This window comes from Ranitomeya variabilis, chromosome 1 (genome assembly GCF_051348905.1).
Source record: "Ranitomeya variabilis isolate aRanVar5 chromosome 1, aRanVar5.hap1, whole genome shotgun sequence".
NCBI classification, from domain to species: domain Eukaryota; kingdom Metazoa; phylum Chordata; class Amphibia; order Anura; family Dendrobatidae; genus Ranitomeya; species Ranitomeya variabilis.
This window is the reverse complement of record NC_135232.1, coordinates 836603477-836624048: the sequence shown is the minus strand read 5'-3', so window position 1 is coordinate 836624048 and position 20572 is coordinate 836603477. Positions and strand designations below refer to the sequence as shown.

Genomic DNA, 20572 nt, shown 5'->3' with positions numbered 1-20572 from the left:
CATGGCCCATGCCCCAGGCTGAAGCCTCCAAACACAACAGGAGGCAGGATATCAATGTGCCTGGCATCATTACAGTATATAGCAAGTTTGCATTCCATGGTCTATAGCGTTCCCTACAACAGCTTGGCAGTCTTCTTAAAGGGGCTGTTCAAGCTCGAGATAAAAGTCTGTAGTCACTCTGCGTGACTGCCAAATTGTAACTAACTGTCACAGTTTACAAGTATTCCTGGTGCGAACGGACGGCCCACCTGATCAAATGTATGCCATTTTCTTACTTGCACTTGTGTCCCAAATAGTCTCATCCCTTTTCTCTCAATCCACTTCTATTGAGAGAATCCAACCACGACTAGTCACGTGATCACAAGTATGCAAATCACATACAGTAGTGTGAAAAAGTGTTTCCCCCTTCCTGATTTCATACTCTTTTGCATGTTTGTCATACTTGATTGTTTCAGATCACCAAACAAATTTAAAGATTAGAGAAAGATAACACAAGTAAACACCAAATGCAGTTTTTAAATGAAGATCTTTATGATTAAAGGTACCGTCAAACTAGGCGATATCGCCAGCGATCCGTGACGTTGCAGCGACCTGGATAGCGATATCGCTGTATTTGACACGCAGCAGCGATCTGGATCCCGCTGTGAAATTGCTGGTCGCTGCTAGAAGGTCTGCACTTTATTTGGTCGCTAGGTCGCCGTGTATCGCCGTGTTTGACAGCAAAAGCAAGGATACCAGCGATATTTTACACTGGTAACCAGGGTAAACATCGGGTTACTAAGCGCAGGGCCGCGCTTAGTAACCCGATGTTTACCCTGGTTACCAGCGTAAAAGTTAAAAAAACAAACAGCACATACTCACCAGCGCGTCCCCCAGCCTCTGCTTCCTGACACTGACTGAGCGCCGGCCCTAAACTGAAAGTGAAAGCACAGCGGTGACGTCACCGCTGTGCTGTTAGGGCCGGAGCTCAGTCAGTGTCAGGAAGCAGAGGCTGGGGGACGCGCTGGTGAGTATGTGCTGTTTGTTTTTTTAACTTTTACGCTGGTAACCAGGGTAAACATCGGGTTACTAAGCGCGGCCCTGCGCTTAGCAACCCGATGCTTACCCTGGTTACCCGGGGACCTCGGCATCGTTGGTCGCTGGAGAGCGGTCTGTGTGACAGCTCTCCAGCGACCAAACAGCGACGCTGCAGCGATCTGCATCGCTGTCGCTATCGCTGCAGCGTCGCTTAATGTGACGGTACCTTAAGGGAAAAAGAAATTTAAACCTACCGGGCCCTGTGTGAAAAAGTGATTGCCCCCCCCCCCCCCTTAAAACATAAATTAACTTCCAACATCTGTGGGAAGAGGAGTACTGTGATTACTGTCACACGTGTTCTCAATCAAGAAATCACTTAAATCGGATCTGCATGACAAAGTTAAGTAGACCAAAAACTCTTCAAAAGCTAGACATCATGCCGCGATCCAAAGAAATTCTGAAACAAACGAGAAACAAAGTAATTGAGATTTATCAGTCTGGAGATTTCTAAAGCTTTGGGACTCCTGCAAACCACAATAAGAGCCATTATCCACAATGGCAGCGACGACTCATCCAAGAGGTCACAAAAAACCCAACAACATCCAAAGAACTGCAGGCCTCACTTGCCTCAATTAGAGTCAGTGTTCATGACTCACCATAAGAAAGAGACTGGGCAAAAATGGCTTTCATGGCAGAGTTTCAAGACGAAAACCACTGCTTAGCAATAAGAACATAAAGGCTCATCTCAGTTTTGCCAGAAAGCATCTTCATGATCCCCAAGACTTTTGGGAGAATACTATTGACAATAGGAGACAAGAGTTGATGTTTTTTGGAAGGTGTATGCAGGGCCGTGGAGTCGGTAAGCCAAACCACCAAATCCGACTCCTCAATTTCCCTAACTTCTGACTCCAACTCCCCAGCACTGCCTCACTACTGAGCATGTACATAAATTTATGTACAGCACAGATTCATCCCAACTAAAAACCGAGATCCTTGAATGAGGAACAGAACAGACATTTATAGGACAATTTATAGCTTTCCCAAATTATGAAAACATTTACACCACACCCTGCACTGAGCTACTGTACCCAATTTATTATATATTTTAGGAGTCGGTCGATTTTATACCGACTCCAACTCCACAGACCTGGATATATGTCCCATTGCATCTGGCATAGCAGTGACACAGTATTTCAGAAAAGGAACATCATACCAACAGTACAATATGGTGGTGGCAATGGTGATGGTCTGGGGCTATTTTGCTGCTTCAAGACCTGGCAGACTTGCTGTGGTAAATGGAACCATGAATTCTGCTGTCCACCAAAAAATCCTGAAGGAGAATGTCCGTCCATCTGTTTGTGACCTCAAGCTGAAGTGCACTTGGGTTATGGAGCAGGATAATGATCCAGCAAGTCCACCTCTGAATGGTTTAAGAAAAGCTGACAGGATAGTACGTCAGCTGGCAGTATCCCCAGCTTTGAGATGGGCTCCGGCGGTGAGCCCACCTCAAAGCTGCGACATGTCAGCTGTTTTCAACAGCTGACATGTGGCCGCAATGGGCGCGAGCAGAATCGCGATTCACCCCTGCCCATTAACTAGTTAAATGCCGCTGTCAAACTCTGACAGCAGCATTTAACAAGAGCGACCGGAAGCGCTCGCACCGCTGACCCCCATCACATGATCGGGGGTCATCGGTGTATTGCCATAACAACCTGAGGTCTCCTTGAGAATTCTATGGTTGTTGATGGCAGATTGCTATGAGTGCCACCCTGTGGTCGGCGCTCATAGCAATGCTGCATTTCTACTACATAGAGATGATCTGTGCTTCACCTCTATGTAGCAGAGGCGATCATGTAGTGCATGCTTCTAGCTTCCCATGGAGGCTATTGAAGCATGCCAAAAAAAAGGAAAAAAAATGTGTTTAAAAATATAAAAAATATAAAAGTTCAAATCACCCCCCTTTCACCCTAATCAAATTAAAACAATAAAAAAAAAAATCAAACCTACACATATTTGGTATCGCCGAGTTCAGAATCGCCCGATCTATCAATTAAAAAAAAAGGATTATCCTGTTCGCTAAACGGCGTAGCGAGAAAATACCGGATTACTTACTGGTAATGCTCTTTTATAGAGCCCACGACAGCACCCACTAGAGAGAGGGGATCCGCCCCTAGGAACAGGAAACCTACAGAGAGATAAAAGGGGCAGCCCCCCCCTCGCTCCTCAGTTGTATTAGAAAGAATAGGAGGAACCGCCGCCAGGCTTCAGTTAATAGGCTCAGCAATATGTACATATTTACAAACTTATACTATATCTTCTTACTTACTAACACCTCACCACCAAGGCACCTTGTGCTGCTATAAAAAGGAGGGATGTGAGTGGGTGCTGTCGTGGGCTCTATGAAAGAGCATTACCGGTAAGTAATCCGGTATTTTCTATTCGCCACCACAGCACCCACTAGAGAGATTTACAGAGACTATAATTTGGGTGGGTTCACCGTGTCAACGACCGATATTCCAAAGGCTAGATCAGAGGAGGAAGACAGATCTAATCTATAGTGCTTATAAAAAGTACTAGGCGAAGACCAGGCTACGGCCTTACAGATAAGGTCTATTGGCACATCTGCCTTCTGCGCCCAGGAAGTCGACAAAGCCCTTGTAGAGTGTGCTCCCACATGTAGTGGAGGATCTCTTCCTTTAGCTTTATATGCCAGAATTATGGCTTCTCTGGTCCAGCGTGATAACGTATTCTTTGTGACTTTGGAGCCTTTGTTCTTACCCTGGAAAGACACAGAGAGCCCTACTCTTCCTCCAGTCCCTAGTCCTCTCTAAGTAGGCTAGAATAGTCCTCTTAACATCTAGGGTATGAAGTTTCTCCTCCTCTGGAGTTGAGTGATCTTTATAAAAAGTAGGCAGGAAGATCTCTTAGGATCTATGAAACTTAGTAGCAACTTTAGGAAGATAGGACGGGTCCGTCTTTAAAATTATTCTGTAAGATGTTACTGATAAAAACGGAGGGTTTAAGGCTGAGTCACACATAACAATATCGTTAACGATATCGTTGCAACGTCACGCTTTTGGTGACGTAAGCAACGATCCCGCTAACGATCTCGTTATGTGTGACAGCGACCAACGATCAGGCCCCTGCTGGGAGATCGTTGGTCGATGGGAATGATCAGGACCTTTTTTTGGTCGCTGATCACCCGCTGTCATCGCTGGATCGGCGTGTGTGACGCCGATCCAGCGATGTGTTCACTTGTAACCAGGGTAAACATCGGGTTACTAAGTGCAGGGCCACGCTTAGTAACCCAATATTTACCCTGGTTACCATTGTAAAAGTTAAAAAAAAAAAAAAAAAAACACTACATACTCACATTCTGATGTCTTGTCACGTCCCCCGGCGTCCACAGGGTTGACTGTGTCAGCGCCGGCCGTAAAGCAGAGCACAGCGGTGACGTCACCGCTGTGCTCTGCTTTACGGCCGGCGCTGAGACATTCAGTGCAGGGAAGCTCTCGGCAGCAGCGCGTGCATATTAGCAGCGCTCCTGCCGAAAGCAGTTTTAACCCTGTGGACGCCGGGGGACGTGACAAGACATCAGAATGTGAGTATGTACTGTTTTTTTTTTTTACTTTTACAATGGTAACCAGGGTAAATATCGGGTTACTAAGCGCGGCCCTGCACTTAGTAACCCGATGTTTACCCTGGTTACCCGGGTGCTGCAGGGGGACTTCGGCATCGTTGAAGACAGTTTCAACGATGCCGAAGTCGTTCCCCTGATCGTTGGTCGCTGGAGAGAGCTGTCTGTGTGACAGCTCCCCAGCGACCACACAACGACTTACCAACGATCACGACTAGGTCGTATCGCTGGTCGTGATCGTTGGTAAGTCGTTTAGTGTAACGGTACCTTTATTGACAAGGCTTAGAGATCACTTACCCTCCTAGCAGATACAAATGCTACTAATAATACCGTCTTTAATTAGATATTTTTTAATGAGGCTGTATGAAGGGGTTCAAAAGGGCTGTCTGTTAATGCGTCTAGGACCAAACTTAGATCCCACTGTGCGACCTGAGGTATACGGATCGGTTTTGACCGTTCACATGCAGATACAAAACGGGATATCCACCTATCACCTGCAATATCATAATTGAAGAGAGCTCCTAGCGCTGAAATTTGAACTTTTAGAGTACTTACAGAGAGACCTAACTCCAGTCCCTTCTGCAGAAACTCCAAAATTGAAAATATGGGTATTTCAGAAGAAAATTGTGCTGTGTGGAACTCGAGAAATTTTCTCCAGACTCTGACATAAATCTTTGTAGTAGATGGTTTTCTACTTTTCATGAGGGTATCTATCAACCCTTTAGAGAATCCTCTAAGATTTAATAACTGCCTCTCAAATTGCAGACTGTCAAGTTCATTCCCTTTACTTGAGGGTGGAAAAATGGCCCTTGAGATAGCAGGTCCTCGGTCTGAGGCAGAATCCAAGGGTCTGTAATCGACATTGCCCTGAGCCATGAAAACCATGGCCTCTTGGGCCAAAATGGAGCTATCAACAGCACTCTTGCCCCTTCTTCCCTTATTTTTCTGATAACTATGGGTAGAAGATTCCATGGGGGAAAGGCATAAGCTAGACTGAATGTCCATGGACTTGAAGGGCATCGAATTTATCCGGATTGTCCTCTCTGCACAACGAGGCGAATGTTCTGACCTGTCGGTTGGATCTTGTTGCAAATAAGTCTATCTGAGGCACCCCCCATCGGCCAGCTATCAGTCTGAAGATCTTTTTGTTGAGCATCCATTCTCCTTGATGAAGGGTGTGGCGGCTGAGAAAATCGGCATGAAAATTGTCTATACCTCTGATGTGTACTGTCGATAGGGACAAAAGATGATTTTCTACTAGATTCATGATGTCTGATGTAACGTTCATGAGTGTCCGACCGCGTACCCCCTTGATGGTTTAGGCAGGCAACCGCGGTGGTATTGTCGGAAAGGACCCTTGTATGGGAGCCTCGCAGCTGAGGAAGAAAGTGGAGTATGGAATAATATATTGCTCTTAATTCTTTTACATTAGAAGAATTGCAAGATTCTGTTCTAGACCAAAGACCCTGAACAATCTGCTCCTAAAAATGTGCACCCCAGCCCTCTGGACTAGCGTCTGTGGTCACTAGGTTTGAAGGAGTTATTACCCAAAGAACTCCCCTCGAGAGATTTTCCCAGTCCAACCACCATGTAAGGGAACGAACTACATCTAAAGTTAAAAATACTGTCTGATCTAAATGTCCCCGTCTTTTAATGTCCTCCTCTAATACAAAACTCTGTAGTTGTCTAGTATGATAGTATGAAACTGTGCCCATTGAACCGCAGGAATACATGAAGTTAATGAACCTAGCAAGGACATGGCACTTCTTAATGACATACTACGTTTCTCAATCGCTAGGTTCACCTTATTAATTATGGATGTCTTTTTATCCTCAGGAAGCATACATTCCTGGCTTACTGAGTCTAGAAGGAGTCCAAGAAATTTTTCACATGTTACCGGCTGGAGTCTGGATTTTTCCCAATTGATACTCCAGCCAAGTCTTTGCAGAGAATTAATAACTTCCTCCAACCTCTGTTTACACTGAAGGGGGGATTTACCTACAATTAGTAGGTCGTCTAGGTACGGAATGATCAGTGTATCTTTTACCCTTAGAAAAGACATCACCTCTAATAATAATTTGGTAAAAACCCTCGGAGCCATAGACAACCCAAAGGGCATAGCTTTAAACTGCAGATGACAAATCTGACCGTCCATTACTACCGCCACCCTGAGGAATTGTTGGTGTGATTGGTGTATAGGAAGATAATAATAAGCATCTTTAAAGGGAACCTGTCACCCCCCCCAGTCGTTTCAAACTAAAAGAGCCACTTGTGCAGCAGTAATGCTGCATTCTGACAAGGTGGCTCTTTTAGTTCTGGGTGCTGTAATTTGAGAAATAATCAGTTTTATAATTTGTCTGAAATACCTGGTCCTCAGTCAAGTGGGCCGGCGATTCCCCCCTGCCTCAGACAGCACACTGCTGTCACTCACATCTTCTTGGCGCCGCCTCCTCCTCACCGCTGTTTTCAAAATAGCTGGCGCCTGCGCTCTTTTCCCCTGCCTGGTGCAGGCGCAGTGAGTGCTGGCCGTCTTTCCTCATATGCAGTCCAGCTGACTGCGCCTGCGCGGCTGCCCTGCCTGTGAATCCCAGCCCCGCAGTGACTTATGATTTATTCACATTGCGGGGCTGGGAATCACAGCTGTGTACTGTCTGAAGCAGGGGGGAAAGGCCGGCCCACTTGACTGAGGACCAGGTACTTCAGACAAATGATAAAACTGATTATTTCTCAAGTTGCAGCACCCAGAACTAAAAGAGCCACCTTGTCAGAATGCAGCATTACTGCTGCACAAGGTGGCTCTTTTAGTTTGAAACGACTGGGGGGGGGGGGGGGGGACAGGTTCCTTTTAAGATCCAGGACCACCATATAGCAATCGGGAAACAGATTTTTTTTATAGCTGAACGTATGGACTCCATCTTAAAAGTCCTGGATCTTAAAAAGGTGTTTAATTTCTTTAAATTTATTACAGTTCTGAAGGATCCATCAGGTTTGGTGATCAGGAATAAGAGGGAGTAAAATCTCTTCCCCATTTGAGATAACAGAACCTCTATTAACACCCGTTTGGCTAAGAGAGACTTAATTTCAACGCCTCCTGCTGTGGTTTAGATTTTAGGGAAGTCAACAGGAAGGAATCCGGAGGTGTCCGGAAAAAGTCTAAAGGTACCGTTACACTAAACGACTTACCAACGATCACGACCAGCGATACGACCTGGCCGTGATCGTTGGTAAGTCGTTGTGTGGTCGCTGGGGAGCCGTCACACAGACCGCTCTCTCCAGCGACCAACGATCAGGGGAACGATTTCGGCATCGTTGAAACTGTCTTCAACGATGCCGAAGTCCCCCTGCAGCACCCGGGTAACCAGGGTAAACATCGGGTTACTAAGTGCAGGGCCGCGCTTAGTAACCCGATATTTACCCTGGTTACCATTGTAAAAGTAAAAAAAAAATAAAAAAACACTACATACTCACATTCTGATGTCTGTCACGTCCCCCGCCGTCAGCTTCCCGCACTGACTGTCAGTGCCGGCCGTAAAGCGCCGGCCGAGCACAGCGGTGACGTCACCGCTGTGCTCTTCTTTAAGGCCGGCACTGACAGTCAGTGCGGGAAGCTGACGGTGGGGGACGTGACAGACATCAGAATGTGAGTATGTAGTGGTTTTTTTTTTTTTTTACTTTTACAATGGTAACCAGGGTAAATATCGGGTTACTAAGCGCAGCCCTGCGCTTAGTAACCCGATATTTACCCTGGTTACAAGTGAACACATCGCTGGATCGGCGTCACACACGCCGATCCAGCGATGACAGCGGGTGATCAGCGACCAAATAAAGGTCTTGATCATTCCCTACGACCAACGATCTCCCAGCAGGGGCCTGATCTTTGGTCGCTGTCACACATAACGAGATCGTTAGCGGGATCGTTGCTACGTCACCAAAAAGCGTGACGTTGCAACGATATCGTTAACGAAATCGTTATTTGTGAATGTACCCTAAGGTCAGGCCCAAAGATACTAGATCTATGGCCCAGGAATTAGTTGTTATTTCCTTCCATTGATTAGTGAATTGGAGCAATCTACCTCATACTGGTAGAATAAGATTAACGGGATCTATCAGCAGATCTGAAGGGACGCTTATTGAAAAGGTCCCGCTTCTGTTTGAACTCTTTGTTACGCCAGTGATCTTTAACCCCTTCATGACCCAGCCTATTTTGGCCTTAATGACCTGGCCGTTTTTTGCAATTCTGACCAGTGTCCCTTTATGAGGTAATAACTCCGGAACGCTTCAACGGATCCTAGCGATTCTGAGAATGTTTTTTCGTGACATATTGGGCTTCATGTTAGTGGTAAATTTAGGTCGATAATTTCTGAGTTTATTTGTGAAAAAAACGGAAATTTGGCGAAAATTTTGAAAATTTCGCAATTTTCACATTTTGAATTTTTATTCTGTTAAACCAGAGAGTTATGTGACACAAAATAGTTAATAAATAACATTTCCCACATGTCTACTTTACATCAGCACAATTTTGGAAACAAATTTTTTTTTTTGCTAGGAAGTTATAAGGGTTAAAATTTGACCAGTGATTTCTCATTTTTACAACAAAATTTACAAAACCATTTTTTTTAGGGACCACCTCACATTTGAAGTCAGTTTGAGGGTTCTATATGGCTGAAAATACCCAAAAGTGACACCATTCTAAAAACTGCACCCCTCAAGGTGCTCAAAACCACATTCAAGAAGTTTATTAACCCTTCAGGTGTTTCACAGCAGCAGAAGCAACATGGAAGTAAAAAATGAACATTTAACTTTATAGTCACAAAAATGATCTTTTAGCAACAATTTTTTTATTTTCCCAAGGGTAAAAGGAGAAACTGGACCATGGACGTTGTTGTACAATTTGTCCCGAGTACGCTGATACCTCATATGTGGGGGTAAACCACTGTTTGGGCGCACGGCAGGGCTCGGAAGGGAAGGAGCGCCATTTGACTTTTTGAATGAAAAATTGGCTCCAATCTTTAGCGGACACCATGTCGCGTTTGGAGAGCCCCCGTGTGCCTAAACATTGGATCTCCCCCACAAGTGACCCCATTTTGGAAACTAGACCCCCCAAGGAACTTATCTAGAAGCATAGTGAGCACTTTAAACCCCCAGGTGCTTCACAAATTGTTCCGTAAAAATGAAAAAGTACTTTTTTTTTTTCACAAAAAAATTATTTTAGCCTCAATTTTTTCATTTTCACATGGGCAACAGGATAAAATGGATCCTAAAATTTGTTGGGCAATTTCTCCTGAGTACGCCGATACCTCATATGTGGGGGTAAACCACTGTTTGGGTGCACGGCAAGGCTCGGAAGGGGAGGCGTGCCATTTGACTTTTTGAATGGAAAATTAGCTCCAATCGTTAGCGGACACCATGTCGCGTTTGGAGAGCCCCTGTGTGCCTAAACATTGGAGCTCCCCTACAAGTGACCCCATTTTGGAAACTAGACCCCCCAAGGAACTTATCTAGATGCATAGTGAGCACTTATAACCCCAAGGTGCTTCACAGAAGTTTAGAACGCAGAGCCGTGAAAATAAAAAATAATTTTTCTTTCCTCAAAAATGATTTTTAGCCCAGAATTTTTTATTTTCCCAAGGGTAATAGGAGAAATTGGACCCCAAATGTTGTTGTCCAGTTTGTCCTGAGTACGATGATACCCCATATGTGGGGGTAAACCACTGTTTGGGCGCACGGCAGGGCTCGGAAGGGAAGGCACGCCATTTGGCTTTTTGAATGGAAAATTAGCTCCAATCATTAGCGGACACCATGTCGCGTTTGGAGAGCCCCTGTGTGCCTAAACATTGGAGCTCCCGCACAAGTGACCCCATTTTGGAAACTAGACCTCCCAAGGAACTAATCTAGATGTGTGGTGAGCACTTTGAACCCCCAAGTGCTTCACAGAAGTTTATAACGCAGAGCCATGAAAATAAAAAATAATTTTTCTTTTCTCAAAAATGATTTTTTAGCCCACAATTTTTTATTTTCCCAAGGGTAACAGGAGAAATTGGACTCCAAAAGTTGTTGTCCAGTTTCTCCTGAGTATGCTGATACCCCATATGTGGGGGTAAACCACTGTTTTGGCACACGGGGTTCGGAAGGGAAGTAGTGACGTTTTGAAATGCAGACTTTGATGGAATGCTCTGCGGGCGTCAGGTTGCGTTTGCAGAGCCCCTGATGTGCCTAAACAGTAGGAACTCCCCACAAGTGACTCCACTTTGGAAACTAGACCCCCAAGGGAACTTATCTAGTTGTGTGGTGAGCACTTTCAACCCCCAAGTGCTTCACAGAAGTTTATAACGCAGAGCCGTGAAAATAAAAAATAATTGTTCTTTCCTCAAAAATTATGTTTTAGCAAGTAATTTATTTTTGCAAGGGTAACAGGAGAAATTGGACCCCAACAGTTGTTGCCCAGTTTGTCCTGAGTACGCTGGTACCCCAAATGTGGGGGTAAACCACTGTTTGGGCGCACGTTGGGGCTTGGAAGGGAGGGAGCACCATTTGACTTTTTGAACGCAAGATTGGCTGGAATCAATGGTGGCGCCATGTTGCGTTTGGAGACCCCTGCCTAAACAGTGGAAACCCCTCAATTCTAACTTCAACACTAACCCCAACACACCCCTAATCCTAATCCCAACCCTAACCACAACTGTAACCCCAACACACTCCTAACCCTATCCGTAACCCTAACCACAAGCCTAATCTTAACCCTATTTCCAACCCTAGCCCTATTTCCAACCCTAACTCTAATTCCAACCCTAACCCTAAGGCTATGTGCCCACGTTGCGGATTCGTGTGAGATTTTTCCGCACGATTTTTGAAAAATCTGCAGGTAAAAGGCACTGCGTTTTACCTGCAGATTTACAGCAGATTTCCAGTGTTTTTTTGTGCGGATTTCACCTGCGGATTCCTATTGAGGAACAGGTGTAAAACGCTGTGGAATCCGCACAAAGAATTGACATGCTGCGGAAAATACAACGCAGCGTTTCTGCACGGAATTTTCCGCACCATGGGCACAGTGGATTTGGTTTTCCATAGGTGTACATGGTACTGTAAACCTGATGGAAAACTGCTACGAATTCGCAGCGGCTAATCCGCTGCGGATCCGCGGCCAATCCGCTGCGGATCCGCGGCCAATCCGCTGCGGATCCGCGGCCGATCCGCTGCGGATCCGCGGCCGATCCGCTGCGGATCCGCGGCCGATCCGCTGCGGATCCGCGGCCGATCCGCTGCGGATCCGCGGCCGATCCGCGGCCAATCCGCTGCGGATCCGCGGCCAATCCGCTGCGGATCCGCGGCCAATCCGCTGCGGATCCGCGGCCAATCCGCTGCGGATCCGCGGCCAATCCGCTGCGGATCCGCGGCCAATCCGCTGCGGATCCGCGGCCAAATCCGCACTGTGTGCACATGCCATAACCCTAACCCTAACCCTACCCGTAACCCTAACCCTACCCCTAACCCTAACCCTAGTTCTAACCCTAGTTCTAACCCTAACCCTAGTGGAAAACGAAAAAAAAAAAAAAATGTTTTCTTTATTTTATTATTGTCCCTATGGGGGTGATAAAGGGGGGGGGGTTATTTATTATTTTTTTTATTTTGATCGCTGTGATAGAACCTACCACAGCGATCAAAATGTACCTGTAAGGAATCTGCCGGCTGGCAGATTCGGCGGGCGCACTGAGCATGCGCCCGCCATTTTGGAAGATGGCGGCGCCCAGCGAGGAGACGTACGGACACCGGGAGGATCGGTAAGTATGAAGGGGTGGTGGGGGGGTGGATCGGAGCACAGGGGGGGTAATCGGAGCACAGGGGGGGTGAATACAAACAAGGAGGGAGCGGACAGGAGGACGGGGGAGCCGGCAGGCGGACGGAGGGGACCGGACCCCATAACGGAGGACTGGGGGGGCGATCGGTGGGTGTGGGGGGGGTCACTTGAGTATTTCCAGCCATGGCCGATGATATTGCAGCATCGGCCATGGCTGGATTGTAATATTTCACCAGTTTTTTAGGTGAAATATTACAAATCGCTCTGATTGGCTGTTGAAAGTGAAACTGCCAATCAGAGCGATCGTAGCCACGGGGGGGTGAAGCCACCCCCCCTGGGCTGAAGCACCACTCCCCCTGTCTCTGCAGATCAGGTAAAATCTGCAGGGACGCGATCATTCCATGACGCATACGCTGCGTCATAGGTCGGATTGGCACAGACTTTCATGACGCAGCGTATGCGTCAAAGGTCGTTAAGGGGTTAAAGTCTTTCCTTTTGCCAAATGGTGGCTTTCTGAACGCCCTTCTGTAAGAAGGAATAAAAGGGTTAGGAAACCCTTTCTTCCTCTCACCCGCTTTGGTCAAGATATCATCCAAAACAGTCCCAAAAAGGTACTGACCCTGACAGGGTATGACACACAGCTTAGCTCTAGACTGACCATCCCCTTTCCAATTCTTTAACCACAATGCACGACGAGCTGTATTAGTTAGATAAGCCATTCTGGCTGCTAATCAGAGAGAGTCTATTGAGGCATCTGATAAAAAGGCCGCAGCACCCTTAACCCCTTCAAGTCGCGGCCCTTTTTCGTTTTTGAGTTTTCGTTTTTCACTTCCCTCCTTCCCAGAGCCATAACTTTTTTATTTTTCCATCAATATGGTCATGTGAGGGCTTATTTTTTGCGGGACGAGTTGTACTTTTGAACGACCCCATTGGTTTTACCATCTCTTTTACTAGAAAACGGGAAAAAAATTCCAAGTGCCGTGAAATTGCAAAAAAAGTGCAATCCCACACTTGTTTTTTGTTTGGCTTTTTTGCTAGGTTCACTAAATGCTATAACTAACCTGCCATTGTGATTCTCTAGGTCATTACGAGTTCATAGACACCTAACATGTCTAGGTTGTTTTTTATCTAAGCAATGAAAAAAAATTCAAAACTTTGCTTAAAAAAAAAAAAAAAAAAGTGCCATTTTCCGATACCCGAAGCGTCTCCATTTTTCGTGATCTGGGGTTGGGTGAGGGCTTATTTTTTGCGTGCCGAGCTGATGTTTTTAATGATTCCATTTCAGTGCAGATACGTTCTTTTGATCGCCCGTTATTGCATTTTAATGCAATGTCACGGCGACCAAAAAACGCAATTCTGGCGTTTCGGATTTTTTTCTCTCTACGCTGTTTAGCGATCAGGTTAATGCTTTTTTTTATTGATAGATCGGGCGATTCTGAATGCGGCGATACCAAATACGTGTAGGTTTGATTTTTTTTTATTGTTTTATTTAGGATGGGGCGAAAGGGGGGTGATTTAAACTTATATTTTTTATATTTTTTTCATATTTTAAAAAAATATTTTTTTTTTTACTTGTGCCATGCTTCATAGAAACTGGCACAGCCTGATCGGCTCTGCTACATAGCAGCGATCATCAGGTCGCTGCTATGTAGCTGAAATGCAGGTGTGCTGTGAGCGCCAACCACAGGGGGGCGCTCACAGCAGGCCGGCATCAGTAACCATAGAGGTCTCAAGGACCTCTATGGTTACCATCCTGATGCATCGCCGACCCCCGATAATGTGACGGGGGTCGGCAATGAGGTCATTTCCGGCCGCCCGGCCGGAAGCGGTCGTTAAATGCCGCTGTCTGCGTTTGACAGCGGCATTTAACAGGTTAATAGCGGCGGGTAAATAGCGATTTCACCCGCCGCTATTGCGCGCACATGTCAGCTGTACAAAACAGCTGACATGTCGCAACTTTGATGTGGGCTCACCGCCGGAGCCCACATCAAAGGGGGAGACACGACATGCGCCGTACTATTACTGCGCATGTCGTGAAAGGGTTAATCAAGGGAATACAGACACGCAATTTTTCTCTGGAGATACCATTGTTAATGTTCTGCTCTAGCTGGTCTAGCCAAACCAGCATAGACCTGCCAGTGCATGTGGCCGAAATCGCTGGTTTAAATGCAGTGATACAAGCTTCCCATGATCTCTTTAGAAGCACATCTGATTTCCTGTCCATTGGATCAGATAGAGAGCCTGCGTCCTCTACAGGCAAAGAGGAGCGGCGAGAAGTGGATGCCACTGCCACGTCTACTTTAGACACTTTAGCCCAGGTGGCCAAGTCATCATCGTCAAAGGGGTAACGCCTTTTACAAGATACAGGTACAAATCCCTTCTGTCCCTGTCTATTCCATTCCCTTTTAACAAGGTCCTTAATGGTTTGAATTGCAGGAAATACATGACCCTTTCGCTGGGAGAGACCTGCAAACATAACGTCTTGCTACGTTTGAGGTTCCTTGGATTCTGATATCTGTAAGAAACACAATGGGGTTTTTACCAAATTATTTATACTGTCAGTAGGGAAACACACATAGTCCTCTTCCTCTGAGGAACCCGAAGCCTGGGAGACGTCAGAATCAATTTCCCCACTTTCTGCAGATGTATCTGCTCTAGGTGATGGTGCTCTTTTGCTTCTCCTCTTCATATTCATATAAGGGCCACTACTTAAGGACTGAAGCTCTTCACGGACCATAAGACGAATATCATCCATCTTGACCAATCCCTCCTGTTGTAAGGTATTACTTATACAATTTTGACAAAACCTTTTTATATACGAGTCAGGCAGGGGTTCAGCACATAACGCACACTGCCTATGTTTAGTTTTACCAGTCTTTTTTGCCTATGAAAAAATAAGAGCAGAGGAGAGTACCATAAGCCTCAATGAAGAGATCTTTAGCTTCACCCGGAAATATGATCATATACCGGCTGTAGGGTTGTATAGCTGGCCTGGGGTGTAGAACGGGTTGATCCTCTGTTCTTCCCCGATTTTTCAGTGGAATCACTCACTTTCGAGTGTCCACTACCTTTCCTCCTGGCATCACCACTAGGTAGAATTAACTCCTCCAGTGGGCGCTCAGCAATATCCTCCTGAGACGACATGTTTGCGCACATCTTTCAACGCTAATCTGCTTCATATAGTGTAGGCTACCGATCAAACACACCCCCCTCCTTTCCTTTTTTTTTTTCCTCTCCATAGGAAAAGGCGCCGTCAGGATATACTGGACCCACCGCACCGGAAAAACATGGCGTCTTCACAGGAAACGCCAGTCTGACCCCGCGCCCCCGGAAGTTCAACAATCACTTCCGGGACGCCAACGCTACAGCGCATGTGCGCGTATCCATGTTCCACAGCACGGCTGAAGACACTGCTACTGAGGGGTAAGAGTCGCGCCTGCAGCCACACTGCACAGACAACTCTCGCGGCACTCAGCACACGCCTGCAGCCACACTATGCCGCCAACCTTGGGGGGGACAAGAGAAAGGAGGCACAGCTCAGCTCGCCCGGAGCTACTACTGACCATGGCAGCACTTACCGGCTTTCGTGCGGTGGACTATACAACAGTGTCCCAGCAGGGAGACTGTTGAAGATACCAGAGCCCGTAATGAATTCAGAGGAGGGGGGAGCCAGCAGGATTATTCCCCCGACTGTTACCCGCTCTAGAGCCCCTGCCGCTCAGCAGAGTCGTACAGGCGGCAGTCCAGGAGGGTTTTCCTCTTCATGGTTAATCACTAGATATTCTTCTCTGTGGGTTCCCATCTAGGAACAGGAAACCAACGGATGAGCGAGGGGGGGCCGCCCCTTTTATCTCTCTGTAGGTTTCCTGTTCCTAGGGCGGATCCCCTCTCTCTAGTGGGTACAGCACCCACCGTGGCGAATAGAAAAAAATCAAAACGCCAAAATTATGGTTTTTTGGCCGACGCGACATTGCGTTAAGATGCGATCAAAAGACCGTATCTGCACAAAAGTGGTATCATTAAAAACGTCAGCTCGGCACGCAAAAAATAAGCCCTCACCCAACCCCAGATCACGAAAAATGCGCTACGGTTATCGGAAAATGGTGCGATTTTTTTTTTCTTTTTTAGTAAATTTTGGAATTTTTTTTCACCACTTAGATAAAAAAGAACCTAGACATGTTTGGTGTCAAAAATGCAACTCGTCACGCAAAAAACAAGCCCTTACATGGCCATATTGACGGAAAAATAAAAAAGTTATGGCTCTGGAAAGAAGTGGAGCAAAAAACGAAAACGAAAACAGCTGCGGGGATTAAGGGGTTAAAAAGGCGGTTCATGCTTGGAAACCTCCAATGTGGCTGAATTTTGACAATTCTGCAAAGATGAATGGGTCCAAATTCCTCCAGAGCGTTGTAAAAGACTCAATGCTAGTTATCACAAAGGATTGATTACAGTTCTTGCTGGTAAGGGTGGCCCAACCAGTTATTAGGTTTAGAGGGAAATCACTTTTTCACACAGGGCCCTGTTAGTTTGGATTTCTTTTTCCCTAAATAATAAAGACCTTCATTTAAAAACTGCATTTTGTGCTTACTTGTGTTACCTTTGTCTAATGTTTAAATTTCTTTTATGATCTGCAACATTTAACTGTGACAAACATGCAAAAGAATAGGAAATCAGGAAGGGGGCAGACACTTTCACACAACTGCATATATGGTCACATGACCACCTGATCACACTGGGGAATTGTGACAGCACACAGTCATGAAGAGTAACTGCAGACTTTTATCCCAAACCTGGACAACCCCTTTAAACCCCCAATCAGAAGCCTTTTATTCAGAAAAGCAGTCTCCTACTTTGTACTAATGATGGGTAAGAACCACAGAACAGCCATGTGCAAATTTAGATCTGGCTTAACTTTAAATCCCAAGTCATGTAGAACAGATCTTTAAAAGTTTGATATCGACTACTAGTAAGTAATAGAGACCCTGTTCTGTCCCTTTTGTGAAAAGGCCATTTGGATGTGGGAAACGTATGATCACATATACTAGACTGGTTGGTGTAGGGATGTATAAGTATTCTGCACAGACGTCCAAAACGCAAAGCCAGATACTGGGGTACACATACCAATACAGCAGGGCTGGACAAATCTTAGTTAGGAGCCAGCAATGAAGCTCCCAGCAGATCCAGCTCAGACTATTGGATGTTTGATACCAGCCATACATCACACAGTAGTGGCAACTAAATCCCCCAATAGTAGGTGAGTAGCCTGCTGCTATTACTATCTGCAGTAGTTATAGCAGGGTCTGATATCCCAGATACACTTTTCCCCAGTGGTAACAGCTTGTCCCCTCTTTCTCCATATGCATTAGAATGCCCCCCCCCCCTTTACCTAGATAGTAAGACAGGGGCATCCACCTTTCATCCATCAATAGCAGTAGCAAATTGCCCCCTACCTCTCATCCAGCAGTGGCCGAGAGAATGCCCCACCGCCTCTCACTCTCATTCAGCAGTGGCCGAGACAGATCGCCCCCCGCCTCTCATCCAGCAGTGGCCGAGACAGAACGCCCCCCGCCTCTCATCCAGCAGGGGATGAGACAGAACGCACCCCACCTCTCATCCAGCAGGGGCTGAGACAGAACGCCCCCCGCCTCTCATCCAGCAGTAGCCGAGACAGAACGCCCCCCGCCTCTCATCCAGCAGTGGCCGAGACAGAACGCCCCCCGCCTCTCATCCAGCAGTGGCCGAGACAGAAAGCCCCCGGCCTCTCATCCAGCAGGGGATGAGACAGAATGCCCCCCGCCTCTCATCCAGCAGGGGATGAGACAGAATGCCCCCCGCCTCTCATCAAGCAGTGGCTGAGACAGAATGGCCCCCGTCTCTCATCCAGCAGTGGCTGAGACAGAATGGCCCCAGTCTCTCATCCAGAAGTGGCTAAGACGGAATGCCCCCCACCTCTCATGCAGCAGTGGCTGAGACAGAATGCCCCCCACCTCCCATCCAGCAGTGGCTGAGACAGAATGGCCCCCCGTCTCTCATCCAGCAGTGGCTGAGACAGAATGGCCCCAGTCTCTCATCCAGAAGTGGCTAAGACGGAATGCCCCCCGCCTCTCATCCAGCAGTGGCTGAGATAGAATGCCCCCCACCTCCCATGCAGCAGTGGCTGAGACAGAATGCCCCCCGCCTCTCATCCAGCAGTGGCTGAGACAGAATGGCCCCGCCTCTCATCCAGAAGTGGCAAATACGGAATGCCCCCTGCCTCTCATCCAGCAGTGGCTGAGACAGAATGCCCCCCACCTCTCATGCAGCAGTGGCTGAGACAGAATGCCCCCCGCCTCTCATCCAGCAGTGGCTGAGACAGAATGCCCCCTTCTGTAATAGCAGAGTGCCGCCCCCATGCACACTACATGTGTAGGAAATAAGACCCTAAAATCTGAGTACACTGCAGTGGTGCCATATGTTTGGCCGAATCTTTACCAATAGGAAGGAGTGCGAAGAGTCTAACCCATGATACGTGCCTTTCCTTTACACCACAGATACAACATGATGCCACGTATAATGGGCATATTACCGGGATTCCGATGAATTGCGAGCAGTGGTGGGATTTCTGAGGTCGCCATTGCATAAGTCACTGGTGGGGGCACTGTGAGTAAATACTGTACATCACATTAACGCCTTGCAGGGCCGCTGAGGTTAAGCTGATCTTGAGAGATGCAATAAGGACATCACAAATAATTAAGGCAGAAGCCGTGATCGGGTGACGCCACTGGCAGTCGCTGGCTCTCCGTTATGTAAGACGTCCTTCCCGATCAGCATTTCCTTTCTGTAACAACCAGATCTGATTGATGAAAGTGAAATGCCGCTTTACAGATCAGCCGGGCAGAGATGCAGCTATTTCCACGCTGCCACAGAATTGTGCAGCCAGCCCCCTCCATCTCATGCCCCCTCGTAAAGAGAATGCCATCCTCTAGGGAGTTAATAGCTGAAGGGGTCAGAAACTTTGCTTGATTTCACACAAATAATACAGATCCAGTGAAAACTGCCAGTAAAGGTAGGTACAAACAACATGGTGGAAACCTGACCATTACCGGTCACTGCGGTCCCTGGGCCACTGTGTCCACTACGTGCCATTATGTTCGGTTTCCGATCCCCGTAACCTTCGCCACTCCACTGTAACACTACAACTACATCACATTTCCAACTTCAAGGGTCTGTTCATTTTTTTCACCTCCATGGCAGAACCTATCAGACTTGACAGAAAATGGGTTTAGCGCCGTCCGTTCCGGGAAATGACAGGTCCAGAGCCCTAAGGTCCACAGCCAAGATGCTGGAAAGTGACATTACTGCACTCCTCCATGCAGAGGAAACAGAACATGTTTGTCCTTGGAACAGCCAATCAGGAGGCTTCCTAAAGTGATACTGATACTCTCATTGGTTGCTACTGGCAACAGCAATTCTTTTTTATCTGCCCTAGTTTTCATGAATAAACTTTATGTGTCAGGTCAGCGCACAAGCGCAGACTGAGGCCGTGGCCGTCGTGCACACAGGTGACAGAATGACACGGCCGCCAGGAAGGGGGAAGCACTTACTCTGTCGCTGGTGTGGTCGCGCTCGGCGTCCGCGCAGGGCCCTCTCCTCCGGAGCTCGGACATGTCACACACGGCGTGAGGATGAGGCGCAGGTAAGTGCGAGGAGATCACAGGGATCTGCAGGAGGCGGGGCACGCTGCACCCGGAAGCATGGCACACGAGACGCTGCGGGGCCGGGCTCCCCCCTCTCTGCTGCTCGGGACAGGCTTCCCGAGGTGAGCGGGAAGGAATAAGCGGCTGGTTGTCACTAGTTACCAGGAGAAGTGAGGGCACAGGGATGTCCTGGAGGTGGCGCTGCCCCTGCAATTCAGCCCTCCTCCCGCCCACAGCACTGCTGACAGCAGGGCGGGGACATGGCGGAGCTCACACACACAGAGCACAACACAAGGAGCATTGCGGAAAGCGGAGGAGGGGAGGGGAATGGGGATGTACAGGGTCCTGGAGAAGGGGAACAGGGTTTCAGGAAGGATAAAGAGGAGTACAGGGTCCTTGAGGGAAGGGGGACACAGGAGAGACACGGTCACGAGAAAGAAAGGGTCC

The 20572-nt window shown here is 47.4% G+C and overlaps 1 protein-coding gene across 2 annotated transcripts in view; it reads right to left on the bottom strand.

Annotated features, from left to right (window-relative positions):
* Nucleotides 1-20360, bottom strand: part of CDS1 (CDP-diacylglycerol synthase 1) — a 119908-nt gene extending 99548 nt beyond the window's left edge. Inside the window, exon 1 of one of the 2 annotated variants that reach the window (XR_013218310.1) lies at nucleotides 20033-20360. Coding sequence is in view for 1 of the 2 variants with exons in the window: in XM_077275798.1 (XP_077131913.1) it covers nucleotides 20033-20095 (63 nt within the window). In the remaining variant the exon portion in view is untranslated. The remainder of the gene's footprint in view (nucleotides 1-20032) is intronic. The other variant, XM_077275798.1, reaches the window with a different exon arrangement.
* Between the last annotated feature and the right edge of the window lie 212 nt (nucleotides 20361-20572).